The following is an 18196-nucleotide window of genomic DNA, read 5'->3' on the forward strand; positions in this document are numbered from 1 at the left end:
AGTGGGGTGTGGTGGTATGTACCTGTAGTCCCAGCTACTTGGATAAGGTGAGTGGATCACTTGGACCCAAGAGTTTGAGACTGAGGTGAGCTAGGATTGTGTCACTGCACTCTAGCCTGAGTGACAGAGCAAGACTCCATCTCTCTCTAAGAAAAAAAAAAAAAAGGTGGCTTGTGAAGAGAACCAAAAGGAAATAGATCCTAGAGCATAGCCTCTAGGGTCAGTGTCTGAGTTGTCCTAGCTCTGCCCACTTATTAGCTGTGACATTAACTATATGTTAAGTAGCCCTCATGTGCTTACTTCTTTTTCAGAAGATGGAACTGGTACTAACTACCTGATACAGTTGTTCTGAGATAAGATATAGTAGTCTGCGTACAACTCTTCGTCATTTATGACACTCTGTTTAGGGGTGTGTCAGTCAGCATTGCTGATTCTTGCTGCTGTTGGTGATGATGGTAGATTTCCAGTTGGAGAAATAATTGGATCTTTTTAACCAGTTGACCCAGTTAGAGAGGGACTTAGAAAACCAATTTAATAAAGTTCTTTTTAGCACAATAATTGATTTACAATTGGGGACGTAAACTTAAACCTTGACATGTCACTGGAATGAATCAATTCAAGTGTGCTCTTAGGGCTGGAGGTAAAGGTGAAACAGATGTGGCACTTTAAGGACCGTTAATTATACAAACAATTATAAACCAATTTATTGAACATCTGTTATGTGGCAGTCTTGGTTCTAATTCATGTGTAGCACGTAAGTTAGGTAAGGGTAATTTTATTGGACTCTTAAAAAGAGGTGGGAATAAAGGATAAATGTGGTTAACACTTAGGCAGTTTCTACAAGAGGACTAAAAAGTTACTGTGGTCACCCTAGAAGTAGAATTCTCTTGGCTTTTGCTGATTCCTAGAAAGCTAACTTGGTTTACAGAGGCTCTACATATTTTGTTAAATTTGACCTTTGTACGTAGGATTAGATAGAGAAGGTTTTCTTTGTTTATACAGTGCCAATATCTTACAAAATACTAAGTAGAACCTACACATTCATTCTAGCTTTCTGTGAGTTCTGTTGAGGATGAAAGAATATTCCCTTTTGTGAAAATTTGAGGAATAGGCAGTGTATCTTTATTTAGTTGTCTTTATTTTCCATTGTTAACTTAGGCATTTTTTCTTGATTAGGTATCTAGCTCTGAAACACATACTAAATGTATTTTAGCTGTTTACACTAACAAAGCTGTATGTTTTGATTGTGGTCTCAAACATTTCAGCTCTTTCTTAAGAATCCAGGGTTTGATGTTTCCTTTTTGCCCTGTTTGATGTATTGAACATTGAAACACTGTAGATTCTAAGTTATTCAAAATATATTCCCTTTCCTTGTGAACATTTACGTCTAGTAGTTTGTCGTTGTAACCAGTATTTTGCTATATGTAGTGCTGTTGGGATTACAGTAAGTTAGTGTTGCTCATATTGTGTAATATGGTTGCTAAGAACATAACAGATTGAACTAGAGCCTGTCTTTGTTTATTTCTTCACCAATAAAAGAAACATTATGTAAGGACTCTGTTAATATCACTGGCTCTTCACTGACTTGGTTGGGAAGGGTAAGCTGTCAAGCCAATAAGAAGGTAATTTGAATGTATAGAGATTTCACAGAGGAGGAGGTGTTTCATCTGAGTTGAGAAGGATGGAGAGACTTTGATAGGCAGATGGACTAGCCAGTAGCAAATAGTATCAATCATTTCCTGATACTCTAGGTAGATGAGCTGGTTTCCAGTAAGGTTGAAGTTCCCACACTGTCTTAATTGACAGCATGCTTAATGTCTCAATAATTTTGTCATAGTATCCCAGGCCTGAAGAACTATTTCAGAGTTCCATTTACAAAGTAGTTGGGTCCTAATAACCTAACTATTTATGTTTCTTTTAAAAAATAATATACATACATTGAAAGAAAAGTTATTTCATTCTTAAATAACCACTATTATTTACTAAGTGTGTTAATGCTATTTGATCACTCACAGTTTCTCAAACCTTGATAACAGATTGAACACTACCTCTTTTATTTCCTGTTCTATACTGATGTTTGCCTCATACTTTTTAAAACAGCAACTATCAAAAGTCTAGCTTCACAAATATGACATCAAAAGGATTTATGGTCTACTTTTGAAACTCTGAACTACCAAAAACTTGTAGTTCCTGGGATGTCCTACATGTTGAACATGGAAAATAGTAAAAAATTATGTTTTAAATCATTAAAATGAGAACATGTATATTCTAGGTGATCATTTAATGCATTTAACAGATGGAATCAACAACTTACTCTACCATTTGAGTGACCTGTTTTTACCCAAAAAAGTAGTTTAATCTTCTTTTGGCTGCATAGACATTAAGGTTGTAAACAAGTCCAGGTGCTCATGCAAAGTACAGGCTCATGCCTGTAATCCCAATACTCTGGGAGGCTGAGACAGGAGGATTGCATGAGTCCAAGAGTTCTGGGATGTAGCGTGCTAGTTTGGCATCCATATGGTAGCTCCTTTGAGAGTGGGGGACTACCAGGTTGCCCCAGGAAGTGTGAACCAGCCCAGGTTGGAAAATGAGCAGGTCACAGCTGATCAGTAGTGGGATTGTATCTGTGAGTAGCCACTGCTTTCCAGCCTGGGCAACATAGCAAGGCCTTGTCTCTTTAAAATATATACCTACATATACATATATATATATATTTCTTTATATATATAAAGAAATTACTACACATGAACCTATTTAGGCATATTAATGCTGATAAGCTTTTTTTTTTAAATAGAGGCACTCATTTGGGTTGACTAGATTTCAGTGAGTTAATCTAAAAAATCAGTTGTAAATAGAAAAATTATACCTGGACATTTAAACAGAAGACCTATAGATTCATTTATTGTTAACATTAACCAACACCATTTTGTTGAGTATGGGTCATTTGGAATTCCATTTAATTCTAAAGCTGGAATTTAAAGTCAGACATTTAGAAAATACACAAGTTTTTCTGGAATTTAAGATAATTCAGTCTTTTGGAAGGCTTGATTTTTAGGCTCTTTTAAGTCTTTCAGAGTTGTCTCACAGATTTGATAGTTTTGTGTGTGTGTGAGATTCATCTTGTTCTAAACTTCTGAAACATACGACTTAGTGTTCATCTATATGACTCTCTTTTCTATGCTTGGGGTTTATCATTTCATGTCAGCTGTAATTCCCTTGACTCAACTGATGGAGACAGGATTATGTATATATTCATTATGTTTCATAAAGTATATGGTTATCCCAAGGATTTATGAATTACGTGGAGGCTAGTTTATATGAGTGTGGTATAGAACTCTGTTTATTGAATATTTCCCAAGTGCCAGGCAGTTAGTGTCCTGAGGACTTTATATATGTACATTGTTTTGTTTATTTTAAACAAGTTTTACCCTGTTCACATTTTTACAAAGGGAACATTACAGAAGAAATTTTCCAAGATCAGACAATAATAGGAAAACAGGGACTTAAACCCAGTTTTGTCTTGCAACAAGTATGTATTCTTAACCTCTGTGTGTTTTATTTCCTTCATCATCGTTCCTCATCACTCCATGTAATTCTCTGAGTGTATTGTAAAGCTTTCCTAGGTAATATGGAAAACAGTAAATCTATTTACTTGGATAGATGCCTTTTTCAAGTTGCTTTATTTATGCTTTTTTAACTTCTATGTTCAGGGGTATGTGTGCAGATTTCCTGTATAGGTAAATTGCATGTTGTAGGAGTTTGGTGTACAGATTTTTTTTTTTTTTGGAGACAGTGTCTCACTCTGTCCCAGGCTGGAGTGCATTGACACAATCTCAGCTCGCTGCAACCTGTGCCTCCTGGGTTCAAGCGATTCGATTCTCTTGCCTCAGCCTCCCGAGTAGCTGGGGCTACAGGTGCATGCCACCATACCTTGCTAATTTTTGTATTTTTTGGTAGAGATGGGATTTCCCCATGTTGGCAGACTGGTCTTGAACTTTGACCTCAAGTGATTCACCTGCTTCGGCCTCCCAAAGTGCTGAGATTACAGGCTGGTGTACAGATTACTTTGCCACTCAGGTAATAAGCAGTTACCTGACAGGTAGTTTTTCTGCTCCTCTTTCTCTTCCCACCCTCCACCCTCTGGTAGGCCCTGGTGTTGGTTGTTCCCTTTGTGTCCGTATTTACTCAAAGTTGAGCTCCCACTTAGAACTGAGAACATGAGGTATTTGGTTTTCTGTTCTTGTGTTAGTTTGCTTAGGATAATGGCCTTCAGCTTCATATATGTTGCCACAAGAACATAATCTCATGTTTTTATGGCTGCATAGTATTCCATTGTGTGTATGTGCTACTTTTAAAAACGAATTCTACTTTTGATGGACATTTAAGTTGATTCTTTGTCTTTGCTATTGTGAATAGTACTGCACTGAATATACACATGCCTGTGTCATTATGGTAGAAGGGTTTATATTCTGTATACCCAGTAATAGAATTGCTAGGTCAACTGGTAATTCTATTTTAAATCTTTGAGAAGTTGCCAAACTGCTTTTCACAATGGCTGAACTAATACAGTCCCACCAGCAGTGGAAAAGCATTCCCTTTTCTCTACAACCTTGTTATTTTTTGACTTTTTAGTAGCCATGCTGACTGGTATAAGATGGTATCTCATTGTGGTTTTAAGTTGCTTTATTTTATTTTATTTTTTTTGAGACGGAGTCTTGCTCTGTCACCCAGGCTGGGGTGCAGTGGCCAGATCTCAGCTCACTGCAAGCTCTGCCTCCTGGGTTCACGCCATTCTCCTGCCTCACCCTCCCGAGTAGCTGGGACTACAGGCGCCCGCCACCTCACCCGGCTAGTTTTTTGTATTTTTAGTAGAGACGGGGTTTTACCAGGTTAGTCAGGATGGTCTCGATCTCCTGACCTCGTGATCCGCCCGTCTCGGCCTCCCAAAGTGCTGGGATTACAGGCTTGAGCCACTGCGCCCGGCCAAGTTGCTTTATTTTTAATGGCTGCATAGCATTTATGATTGTACCTTATTTAACAAATTCTATTGATGGAAACTCTTATTTGCAGTTTTTGCTATTAGAAACATTTGCTGTCCTCAGTATCCTCTTACAAACTTGCACACACATTTTTTTCACACACACACTTCTGTGAAATAAATTCCTTACAAGGGAAATTGTTTGGGTCATAGAGTATACTTGAATTTTATCAGCTTTTGGCAGATTGCCCTCTATAGAGATTTTTATATACTCCTACCAGTAAGGAATGAGCAAATGAGCATCTGTTTCTTTACCCTTGCCAACTCAGCATTATAAAACTTTTTATCTTTGTCAATCTTGTAAGTGAAAAATGGGATCTCTTTATGGTTTTAATTTGCATTTATTTTCTGTGAAATTGAACATCTTTGTATATTAGCCATTTGTATTTCTTTTTGGAATCGGAGACTGGTGCTTTTTTCATCTTCTCAGGATTTCTACGTAGTTGACAGCTGTTTTTAAGGTGCTATTTTAAAATGCATCTCAGTTTCAGAGAATTTAAATTTGACCAAATGTGCAGTATTATAAAATTGATAGAATTAGGTGTCTCCTCATGCTTTGCCCATCTTTCTGTAGTGGGTTGGCCTTTTTCTTATTGATTTGTAGGAACTTATAACGGAGTTAGCACTTTGGATATAAGTTGCAATTTTTGCCCAGTTTGTCATCTGTTTCTTTGCCTTATAACACTTCACAAAACACAGAGACTTGAATTTTGTACACGTATTGAATTAACCATCTTTATTATGTCCAGGTTTTGCATCATACCCTGCCCAATATTGTTTTAAATAATTTAATCCATGTATTTCACTATTTTGTTTTTGTTTTAAACATTTAACCAAGCTGGAATTTTGCTGGGAGGGATCATAAGGTTTGAGGTAGGGATTTCTGGTTTTCATTTTAGAAAAATGATTTTTTGCCTTTCTGAGGCTTAGTTTATAATTTTTTGCAATGTTTCATAAAATATATATATACACACACACATATATATACACATACATGTGTAAATACAAAAATATAAATAAGTAATATATTTGCAGGATGTAATGTTTTACCATGGTTTGTTCAAATCAGAATTAGTGATGTGTTAGGTGTTGTCATCTTGCCGAGATCATAGTTGGCAGTTGGCTTGTAGTTATACTACGCCATCTACATGTATCTGTTGCAAAAAAGTACGTAAGCTGGGTTGATACTATACAGTACATTGGGTTTTTGGTATATTTTATTAGGCAGTCACAATTGAAAAGCTGAACTGTTACATACTCCAAGGATGTTTTTGCTACTTTAGGCATCTACTTTAGGTAATCTGCTTCTTGTTCGATTTAGACTAGTGTTTCTTAAATTTTAGCAGTCATCAGAATCACTTGAAAACTTGTTGGAACACAGATTGCTATGCCCCACCTTCAAAATTGCTGATTAAGTAGATCTGAGGTGAGACTCAAGTTTTGTAGTTCTTATTAGTTCCCAGGTGATGCTAATAACTTTTTAAAGGAGTCTCTGCCCTAAAACAGTCGGAAAACACTGTAGATGGTAAGGCACCCAGTAAAGTGTAGAGTTTGACTATCCTGTGGCATTTTTATTATTTCGTTATTGAAACTTCAAACTTAAAATTTTACTCTTGTGACTCACTCCTTAGCCTGGATAAAGATTTCATTACTACTAAGAAAGGTAGTAAAACTTGACTCTTACATAAAGGAAAATGGACTATAGTTTTGTTTTTGTTTTTTTTTTTTTTTTGAGACGGAGGCTTGTTCTGTCACCCAGGCTGGAGTGCAGTGGCCGGATCTCAGCTCACTGCAAGCTCCGCCTCCTGGGTTTACGCCATTCTCCTGCCTCAGCCTCCTGAGTAGCTGGGACTACAGGCGCCCATCACTTTGCCCGGCTAGTGTTTTGTATTTTTTAGTAGAGACGGGGCTTCACCGTGTTAGCCAGGATGGTCTCGATCTCCTGACCTCGTGATCCACCCGTCTCGGCCTCCCAAAGTGCTGGGATTACAGGCTTGAGCTACCGCGCATGGCCAAGGACTATAGTTTTTATCTCCAGTACCTGGTTCTGCCTTTCCTGAGTTCTGTGTCAAGCTAGTTTTTTGTTGTTAAGCAGAGGGTTTCATGCATTTAACAATATAGCAAATCATCAGGTACTGTTTCTATTTTTTTTTTTTAAGTGGCTTAAAATTAACATTCATTCACTCACAGTTCTGAAGGTTAGAAGTTCAAAAACAGCATGTTGGCTGGCTAGTTCCAACTGGAGGCTCTAAGGGGCAACAGTCTTTCATGATTCTCTCCTAGCTTTTGGTGGTGGCTAACAGTCTTTGGCATTCCTTGGCTTGTAGCTTTATAACCACAGTCTCTGTCTTCATCTTCACATGGCTTTCCCTTTGTATTCAAATCTCCCTCTCTACATTTTATAAGGATACTGATCATTGGATTTAGGGCCCACTCTAAATTCAGGGTGATCTTTTCTGAAATTCATAACTTAATTACTTCTGCAAAGACCGTATTTCTGAATAATGTCACATTGGTAAGTAACAGAGGTTAGGACCTAGGCATATCTTTCAAATACCTTTTTTTGCTATTAAATTTGTATATACACTGTATTCCTTTATCTGGGACGTTGTGGAGAGTGTGTTAATGTAGTAGAGACTTAGGACTGAGAATCAGTACAGTGATACCTAGTCTTAGTAACTGGTTTTGGGAATCTGTAAAAGTTAACTATGATTTTTTCGTTTTCTTCACTGGGAAAGAAGTAAGTTTGACTGTATTCTTGAGACCTTCCAAATTTTAAAATTTCATTTTTCTTGAAGTTCTTCATTGCACAAACAGCAATATCCCATATTAACTGGTGATGCAAGAAGTAATTAAGTGCAGCACCTCATGGAATGGGATCACTGGGTGATGGTCAGTGGTGAGGAACCATTAAGAATTGTCTGTGGATGACAGAAGTTTTGGCCATTTAACTTAGTACTTGCAATATGCATAGTTAATAAAGCACAATAAAATGTTTCCATTAATCTAACTTATAGTATTTTTAGTCTGCCATCTGTAACATTTCTTCCCTTAGAAAAATAAAAAGGAATGTCTGTTGGTTACCTCTGCTCCATATCGTTGTGATTGGTTAAAGCTTGAGGAATGTGAGGAGAAAAAGGATCAAAATAAAGAAGGTGACTTTTAAAACCACTTTTAAGAAGTTTTCAACTTAAAGTCATATTTTGTCATTTCTGTGACTTTGTTCTCAAGTTTTTATTGTCTGAAGTTACAATGTATCTTACAATCTACTGAGGTCTTATAGTTGGTGGCAGTTTGGTAATTATTATCTGTGAATGCTTGAACTTGATCTAGCTGTACGTATTTTCACCTCAAAGAATGTGAGTTGTTGGGTCTGTATATACTGAGAGGATTTGCTAATTTCAATGCCTTCAAAAATATTAAATATTACACTATGATTCCATGTTGAAATGAGTACTGAGTATCAAGAGACTGGGAAATGGAGCAATAGGGTGTGAATATGCTAGTATTTGAGCAAATGTTGGAAGAGTAACCAGTCCATTTTGTTTTGCCCTGCAAATCAACAGACAGCTCTATTGAAGCTAAGAGAGTTAACTCAAAATAGAGGAAGCTGTAATGTTCTGCTACTAAGATCATGTACAAGAGTATTGCCTATCTCATGTCTGTGGTATATCGAAAGACAGGAAAAATTACCAAATGTCCTCAGATCAAAGAAATTTCTTTTTTTTTTTTTTTTTCAAAGAAATTTCAAAGCAGCTACTGGCTATAGTCTTGCTGATTCATACACTATGCTTTACTGTCTTTAAGGCACTGAGTCATAGTTTAATTGGCAGTTTTTTCTTTCCTGGTCTTACATAAAATAACCTTATAGTTAATGCTGTTTGTCCCTCCCAGAAATGTGGTAGTTTATTTTTAAAAATATGACCAAGGACAAGAAGCATAAAGCATCTAAATGAGTTAAGATGGATTTGTTTGCCAAAAGCTTATTAAATTTAGAATTAAGTTTAGGTGAAATAAAGAGAATTCACTTCTTTTTGTGGTATACTATCAGTTTGCTGAACTTAATGCTCCAACAGATGGCATTAGCTAAAAATATCCAGTTGGTCCATGAAAGATTCGGTTAGACTAATCATAAAAAGAGCCAAAATGGTGAAATCATAAATGATGGCTTCAGATTTTTAATACCATTTTAAAATCTGTAAATAAAATAATGAGTTTTTAATCTAACTGAATGAGCTGTGACTTAAGAATCTAAAGGCATACTGTGTTTTGTCCAGGTGCCAAAAGGAAAATAGATTTTTTTCATAGTAACAGCAGTAACCAGAGTGGAATGGACAGGAGATAGCTGACCCCTACAAAGTTATACAACCTTGACCCTTGATCTCATTGCCTTCATTCTTACGTGGCACCTCTCTTGTGATAACTGGAGTCCATATTAGCTGCCTTCACTTGAGCCATCCCTAACTAAGCCTGGTTTCCCTTTTTGGTTCATTGGTCAATCTGACATCATTTGTTTTTTTATCTTCCATTTAGGTATCAGCATTTCTTTAGTGTAGATGCTGCCCCTCAGTCTCACTTCTTTTATTAATAAATTCCTTTTGTGCGTTAAGATTATTTCTTTGGGGTGGGAGGAGGATGGCAGACTCACGCGCTGTCAGCCCTTTTGAACCGAGAGCCTGTTGTTAGCTTATTAAGTGAGGAATTGTTAAGGCTTAACAAAAAATGTTTATTTGCATGTGGTAACATTTTAGTAGTGTGACATGAAGCAACTTAAAATGGTTTATTAGTTTGTTTTATATGTTGAATATTTGTATATTTTTAAAAGATTTAAGAAATTGAAAATGATGAATTTTGCCTTGGCATTTGTGTGAAACCATGTGATCGTTATGTTCCATAATCGGTCATATCAAGTCTTCCCAGTACATTTCAGTATTATATTTTTCAAGAATTGATAATGCGTATCGTGTTTGGTTGTATACTCTTAAAAAAGATTTTCTTGAAACTTAATTTTGCAATTGATCATGAAACAGTAGCACATTTGTTTGGGGCAGAAGTTTATTTTTAATTTACCTAATGTCTTTGCATTTCATTTTTGTCACGAAGTTTGGTTTTAAAATGACCTAAAGGAACCTTTAACCAACATGTTCTTTGGAATATAGGTATATGACTGATGGGATGTTACTTCGTGAAGCTATGAATGATCCCCTCCTGGAGCGTTATGGTGTAATAATTCTTGATGAGGCTCATGAGAGGACACTGGCTACAGATATTCTAATGGGTGTTCTGAAGGAAGTTGTAAGACAGAGATCAGATTTAAAGGTGAAGTAATTTCTTCTCTCCATTTAATTATATATGTGTGTATGTGGGCATAAAAATGGGGAATACATACTGATCAATAACCAACTGTAAGAAATCACCTGTAAAAGAAGGAACTAGTAAGTACCTTCTTGTTTTGTTTCTGCTTTGCTATGTCTTCATTTTAGACTTTAAGTATATTTCTCCCCCTTCTTAGTAATGCATTTTTAAGCCAAATCTCCTCAGTTTCTTACCCACCTAGTTCTTTTATAATCTCGTAACATATATGTGTAACTGCGCTACTCACTCTACCCTTCATTAAGTACAGAGGCCCCCTTAAGGATCAAATCTTTGTCCCTCAGATCCATGTCCTTGTCTCATCACAAACACCCATTGTAACTTACAGTGTTGGAGAGTGGAAATAACTATACATAGGACAGGCAGCTCCTTAGAAATGTAGTCGCTTACCCTAGTGAATTACTTCTTTTCTCCATACCACATGTACCTTGGCCACTGTTACTATGTTGATTAAGGGCCTAAAACTATTTTCTAACATTTTTGTCCCCCAAAGTCTATGAAGTTCACCTTTTTGCTGTGTTGTGTTTGTTTACTATTCATTAGAATGTAGACTCATCCCTTGTTGATATGTGTGTTATAGAAGGGTTCGTAGCCTGGCAACAGAGCGAGACTCTATCTCAGAAACAAACAAACAAACAAGGGTTCAGCACTGGCAAGAAAGATTCTGGGTCTTTAGAAAAAAAATTGAGGCCTGAGCATGTTTTTGTTTATAAAAATTAGATCAATGCTTTAAAAAATATATTTAAAGCATAATGTGAGTACTGTCATTATTTATTAAACTTACTGTGCTACCAAGGTTTTAGTGAGAACCTGAAAGTAGAAATTAAGAACTCTAGTGAAACATTTTATGGAGGAACCTTCTTTTTATATCTGGTCCACTGAGGTTTTTTTTTTTTTTTTTGCATTTTCTTTCTGTTTTTCCCTATTTGCAAAGTTTTAATAATGGTAGCAGTAATTATCCTACGTATTAATGTTTTCTTTTACCAATCTGAATTACATATAATTTTATAAAATCTGATTTTTAAGGTATTTTATGAAGAAATACTGTAGTTTATGCATTTATTGTTTTCTTTCTAAATTTTTAAAAATGTAAATAACTTTTACTATAGTTTAGCCATTATGTATTTGATTTTTCATTCACAGTTTATTTGAAGGTTTTCATGGGCTTTTTAATAGGTGATATATACGTAGAATAGTGAATATTGCTATACTTTAAGACCACATAAGAACCCTCGAAGACAGCTTCAAGTAATTTACTGTTTTCTTTCAGGTTATAGTTATGAGCGCTACTCTAGATGCAGGAAAATTCCAGATTTACTTTGATAACTGTCCTCTCTTAACTATTCCTGGGCGTACACATCCTGTTGAGATCTTTTATACTCCAGAGCCAGAGAGAGATTATCTTGAAGCAGCAATTCGAACAGTTATCCAGATTCATATGTGTGAAGAGGAGGAGGGAGATCTTCTTCTTTTCTTAACTGGTCAAGAGGTATTGTTTTAATTTTCTTCATTATTTAACTTTTGACATACTGTTTCTAATATGTAGCAACTTTAATCATAAGAACATGGCATGTTAATCATTTTTTTTATTTCAATGTTCTTCAACCTGATTATATTAATATGTAAAATATATAACCCCCTTTATCTGTATACTATAGGAATACTTTTATATACCACTAGAGTTTGTGTTATAGTTAATTATTTTAAGAGTGTTAAATGCCTTTGGAATTTTAAGATTTTGCAATTGCAGGTTAGGAGATCCCTGGGATACAAGTGGTATTTTGCTGAGGCATGAATTTGCATCATAGCTGCTTTGAAATCAGGTTATCCTCATACAGTTATTTAACTTGTGAGTGAACTTGGGTGCCTATTCATCATCAAAACACTTCAGTTTGGTTTTGTCTTCCCATATGCTCATGAAGGTTGGGAAGGATGACTAAAAGTTCTTAGTTAGAATTTACTTCATTTAAAATTGTATTCTCAGATGTAACATTTCTAAGCTTATTTTCAGTAGGGTGTTTATAGGTGTGCTTGGGAATTCTTGAATGGCTAAATAAATTCAGAAGCTATTTGGATAATACCAAGTTTTAAAAAGGCTTTTACGAAAGGGTTTTTCTTTTTCTTTTTTGGGGTGGAGAGGGAGGACAGAGTCTCTGTCACCCAGGCTGGGGTGCAGTGGCATGATTATCGGCTCACTGCAACCTCTGCCTCCCGGGTTCAAGTGATTCTCTTGCCTCAGCCTCCCAAGTAGCTGGGATCACAAGTGCCCACCATCACGCCTGGCTAATTTTTTTATTTTCAGTAGAGACAGGGTTTCACTATGTTGGCCAGGCTAGTCTTGAACCCTGGACCTCAGGCGATCTGCCCTTCTTAGGCTCCCAAAGTGCTGGGATCACGGGTGCAAGCCACCACACCCGGCCCCAAAATGCTTTTCTGATGGCATATAAACAGCATTTGTGCTGTAATGGTGGTATTGAGACTGTTGGGATAATCATTTTGTCCTCCTGTGTCTGGTCTCTCTAGTTTCTCACTTCCTCCAAAGTGCATAGTATATTTTTATTTTTATTATTTTTGACATGGAGTTTTGCTCTTGTTGTCCAGGCTGGAGTGCAGTGGTACGATCTTGGTTCACCACAACCACCGCCTCCCGGGTTTAAGTGATTCTTCTGCCTCAGCCTTATAAGTAGCTGGGATTACAGACATGCGCCACCATGCCTGGCTAATTTTGTATTTTTAGTAGAGATAGGGTTTCTCCATGTTGGTCAGGCTGGTCTCGAACTCCCGACCTCAGGTAATCCACCTGCCTCGGCCTCCCAAAGTGCTGGTATTACAGGCGTGAACCACTGCGCCCAGCCATATTTTTACTTTTTAAATCAGTATTTAAAGTTGTCATCATACTCAGATAACAAGCTTATTGAGATTCTATCAGAAATATCAAATGGCCTCATGGTTAAGGACCTGAAAGGTTTTTCTCTGAGACAGCTTTGTGCAGTATTTTTTAACTGTGAATCCCACAGCTGGGGAAAGGAAGGGAGTAAGCTGAAGGGTTTTCAGATGCGTGCTAGAGTGTAAGTCTTTCATGAAATAAAATGCCACTCTAGTTGTCAGCTGTTTATATGCATACCATTGCTTCTTTAAATTATCTTTAGGTTCCCAGTCTTGAATTTGTAGAGTTGTGGGGAGAAGGTAGCAGAAAACCTAACGTTTTGTTTACATTTCATTTGTTGTGTTTAGTAGTAGAGCTGGTCTAAAGTAAATATTACCTTCTCATTTTTGTGAACCTTTGTTATTTTTATTTGGTAAGTTAAATGGTACTGTGAAATCAGTACTCCTTTCTTCATAAATCTGAATAGCCTCCATGAAATTGAGTAATCTTATAAAATTTTAAAACCGGTTTTTAAGAACATATTCTGACCACCTAAATAAAAGTGCTTCTATAGTCACCTAAGTTAATTTGGGAGGGAGAGAGAACAGTTTAAAGTGTTGCCTAGATAGGAATTAAATAAGAGTGATTGTAATTAAATAATTTTTTATTTTTAATTTTGCTTAGTAAAATTCTTTTTCAACATGCAGTGAGTTAATTGGTAAGGTCCAGATTAATTTACTAACATACTGCTGCTTTTGGAGTTAAAAATCTTTCCTTAAATAAAGAACTCCTGAACTGTCTTTATTCTTAGTATTGCTGATGACTAAGCAGATGGCTGCTGTTGGGACAGTGAAACTTCCTTTTCCTCCTCTACCTATTTGTGTTTATATTCTGATAAATGCAGATAAGTTTTGTGGCATTCTCAGCTGATAGTGTTGACTTTTTGTAAGTTTGGCAAACCTCAGGGAAAATTTTTATTGCAAGTTTTAAAACTGTTTAGGACTTTATCTAAAAACGTAAGTGTTACGGGATTTCTTCCACATTTTAGAGATGCCTTTATATCCTACATAGTCATCATTTTGTTTTAGCTCCATGCATTCCTAGCAGATTGGGTAATCTAATTTCCAGCAAAGTTGGAATTGTCATTTTAAAATACTGGAATCACAAAGCAAATGTCTAATTTAAGCACTTAAATTTTAATGTGTGAAATCTGGATATTTTGTGATTTCTGACCATTTATTTTTCATATATATATAGTAAAATTAAAATTGCAGATACTCTTAAATGTTGGAAGCCTAGTTTTATATTATGTTCAAATATTTTTGAAGTTGGAGAACTCTTAATTTTTTATTTGCATGCCAGCAGGGGGCATTCTAATCTAGATACAACATTTGAAAGCAGTATTTTCAGAAAATATTTATTCGCTTTGTTATGTTTTTTATTTAGATGAGTAGCATCTACTTTCATTAGAAACTTGAGATTTCAAAGGGGGATGTTAACATTGAATCTTTAATAGTAATTTTCTGTGTTGATTTTTGAGACAGATAACCTTTAAGAAAACTGGTGTGTTTGAAATAAGTGAAAAGTAATTTATTTGTTCTTACTGTGTTAAGGAACTTTGTGTTTTTTGATACAGAAACACAGTTGGACATTAAATAAATATAAAGTAAACGTTCTAAAATTCTTCCTCACCCTTTAGTATCATTGTCCTTTGGGGGGAAAATGCGATTTGTTGACAAGGGTAGCTTCTGATTGGGTCATTGATTGGAGAGGCTGCCTAGTATATAGTGTGAGCGTTTTACATGCTTCTGGGTTTAATTGAATTAATACTTCAATAAAATTTGGAATACATTTGTCTGCAGTGCTGCCTTCCATTTTTAAGTTCCTTTGCGTCTCCCAGAGCTGTCATACATAATCTGTCTCTCTCTTTTCTTCTGTCTTGATATTCATTATGTCTCCTCTTGAATGCAAATGCCTTAGAATATAGTCATGTGCGACATAACAACATTTTGGTCAAGACAAAGTTCTCAGATAGCCATGGTGCTGGTCCCATAAGATTATAATGGAGCTGAACGTAACCTTGCAACATCATAGCACAACACATTACTCACCGCTTTGTGGTGATGCTAGTTCCGACAAACCTACTTTGCTACCAGTTGTTTGAAAGTACTATATAGCATGTACAATTATGTACAGTACATAATGATAATAGGACATTGTTAGTGGTTTATGTGTTTACTACATGTTTTATCATTATTTTAGAGTGTTCTCCTTCGACTTAAAAATGTTAACTGTAAAACAGGCTTAGGCAGGTCCTTCAGGAGATATTCTAGGAGAAGACATTGTTATCACAGGAGATGACAGCTCTATGTGTGTTACTGGCCTTTGAAGACCTTCCAGTGGGTTAATATGTAAAGTTGGAAGATAGTGATATTGATGATCCTGACCCTGTGGGGGTCTAGGTTAAGTGTGTGTTTGGGTCTTTTAACCAAAAAGTTTAAGAAGTTGAAAAAGTAAAAAATTTTAAATTAGAATAAAGCTTATAGAGTAAGGATATAAAGAGAAAATACTTCTGCACAGCTGTACAGCGTGTTTGTGTTTAAGCTAAGTGTTACTACAAAAGAGTCAGTTAAAAAAATTAAAGTTCATAAAGTTAAAAAGTTGCAGTAAGCTAAGGTTAATTTATTGAAGAAAGAAAAATATATCAAAAGAAAATACATTTTTAATAAATTTTGTGTAGCCAAAATGTACAGCATTTATAAAGTCTACAGTTGTGTACAGAATGTCCTAGTCCATCACATTCACTGAGTACTCACTCACAGCAGCTTTCAGTCCTGCAGACTTCATTCCTGGCAGATACCCTATACGGGTGTACTGATTTTTACCCTTTTTTTTTTTTGATACGGAGTTTCGCTCTTGTTGCCCAGGATGGAGTGCAATGGCGCAATCTCGCCTCACCGCAGCCCCTGCCTACCTGGTTCAAGTGATTCTCCCACCTCAGCCTCCCAAGTAACAGGGATTACAGGCATGTGCCACCACACCCAACTAATTTTGTGTTTTTAGTAGACATGGAGTTTCTCCATGTTGGCCAGGCTGGTCTCAAACTCTCGACCTCAGGTGATCCGCCTGCCTCGGCCTCCTAAAGTGCTGGGATTACAGGCGTGAGCCACCATGCCTGACAGTTTTTATCTTTTATACCATATTTTTATCATGCCTTTTCTTTGTTTAGATGAACAAATACTTCCCATTGTGTTACAGTTGCCTACTGTATTCACTTAAGTAACATGCTCCTCAGGTTTGTAGCCTAGGAGCAATAGGCTATACCATCTAGGTTCATGAATACAGTAGAATGTTTACACAGCAACAGAGTCGCCTAACAGATTTCTCAGAACATATTCCTGTCATTAAGCAATGTGTGACTGTAGTTTTCTGAGAAAAAAAATTGTAGCTGCTCTAAGACATTTGGGTTAGCCTAGTTCTTAAATATCTGTGTTGATACTGTAAAGGTGTTTGTTCTCATTAGGCACAATGAAGCAAATCTTCCATATAATTGCATTAGTGATACGTGACATTAAAGCCTAATTGGCTTATTTAAAATGTCTAGCACATCAATTTCTTTTAGATTGTGAAAATTGAAAAGGTCATAAGTGCATTTAAATATTCCTGGGTGAGAAATTTCAATTTTAGTACAATTAATTAGGAAATCTGACTCTAAGAAAAGGGGTGTGGAATGCAAATAAGGCAGTTATATATTCATTTGAATACAAAAATGAAAGTTTCTTGGATTGTTTTGGAAATCTCGTTGAAATGTGCTAAATTAGTTTTGGTTACTAAATTGAAAATATGGTATCCATGAAGTGAAAGAAGATGGCATACATAAAATAGACTGCATAGAACTGTGATTATAGTAAATAAAAATGTTTCAGTATTTGTTTTTAAACTCACTTTTATTTTGTAGGAAATTGATGAAGCCTGTAAGAGAATAAAGCGTGAGGTTGATGATTTGGGCCCTGAAGTTGGCGACATTAAAATCATTCCATTGTATTCTACACTTCCACCTCAGCAGCAGCAACGCATTTTTGAGCCTCCACCTCCCAAAAAACAGAATGGAGCAATTGGAAGAAAGGTAACATTAGAAATGTTCTTTATAAACATTTCACTTAATAATGAAAGAATTGGCCAGGCGCGGTGGCTCAAGCCTGTAATTCCAGCACTTTGGGAGGCCGAGACGGTCGGATCACGAGGTCAGGAGATCAAGACCATCCTGGCTAACACCGTGAAACCCCGTCTCTACTAAAAAATACAAAAAACTAGCCAGGCGAGGTGGCGGGCACCTGTAGTCCCAGCTACTCGGGAGGCTGAGGCAGGAGAATGGCGTAAACCCGGGAGGCGGAGCTTGCAGTGAGCTGAGATCCGGCCACTGCACTCCAGCCTGGGCCACAGAGCGAGACTCCGTCTCAAAAAAAAATAATGAAAGAATTATTTATGAGATACAAACTTCATTCAGTTATAAAGGACTAAGTTGTGGGTGATTATGATCTAGGTTTGTACAACAAAATAATATCCATTTGTAGGGTTCTGCATATCTCTTGACCCTAAAGTAAGAATGGGTACTGCTTCTCCTAGGTAGTCCCTCCTTGGCAAATGGAAGATTCGCTAGAATGGGTTAAGAAAAGAGGATGTTGGCCAAGTACTGTCTTTTCTCCTATTAAATCACTTGGTATAAAGTAAGCACTTTTTCTTTGGTGCCTTGGCCTTCTGCCTGTAATTTTCTTTAAGGCTTCACCAAGTAATAATGTCTATAGGTGGGAAATGTTGACTCTGTGCAGACCTCTAATAACAGTAGCACTGTTATGGCCGGGCATGGCGGCTCATGCCTGTAATCCCAGCACTTTTGGGAGACCAAGGCGGGCAGATCA

The 18196-nt window shown here is 36.6% G+C and overlaps 1 protein-coding gene across 1 annotated transcript in view; it reads left to right on the forward strand.

The window, feature by feature from the left end:
- The window catches only part of DHX15 (DEAH (Asp-Glu-Ala-His) box helicase 15), a 59577-nt gene that overhangs the window by 19028 nt on the left and 22353 nt on the right, over positions 1-18196 (forward strand). The window contains exons 4-6 of the mRNA XM_011935658.1: positions 10198-10357; positions 11682-11900; positions 17236-17403. Of these exons, the coding sequence (XP_011791048.1) occupies positions 10198-10357; positions 11682-11900; positions 17236-17403 (547 nt within the window). The remainder of the gene's footprint in view (positions 1-10197; positions 10358-11681; positions 11901-17235; positions 17404-18196) is intronic.

The sequence above is a fragment of the Colobus angolensis genome, unplaced genomic scaffold, assembly GCF_000951035.1.
Source record: "Colobus angolensis palliatus isolate OR3802 unplaced genomic scaffold, Cang.pa_1.0 Scaffold146, whole genome shotgun sequence".
Taxonomy (NCBI): Eukaryota; Metazoa; Chordata; class Mammalia; order Primates; family Cercopithecidae; genus Colobus; species Colobus angolensis.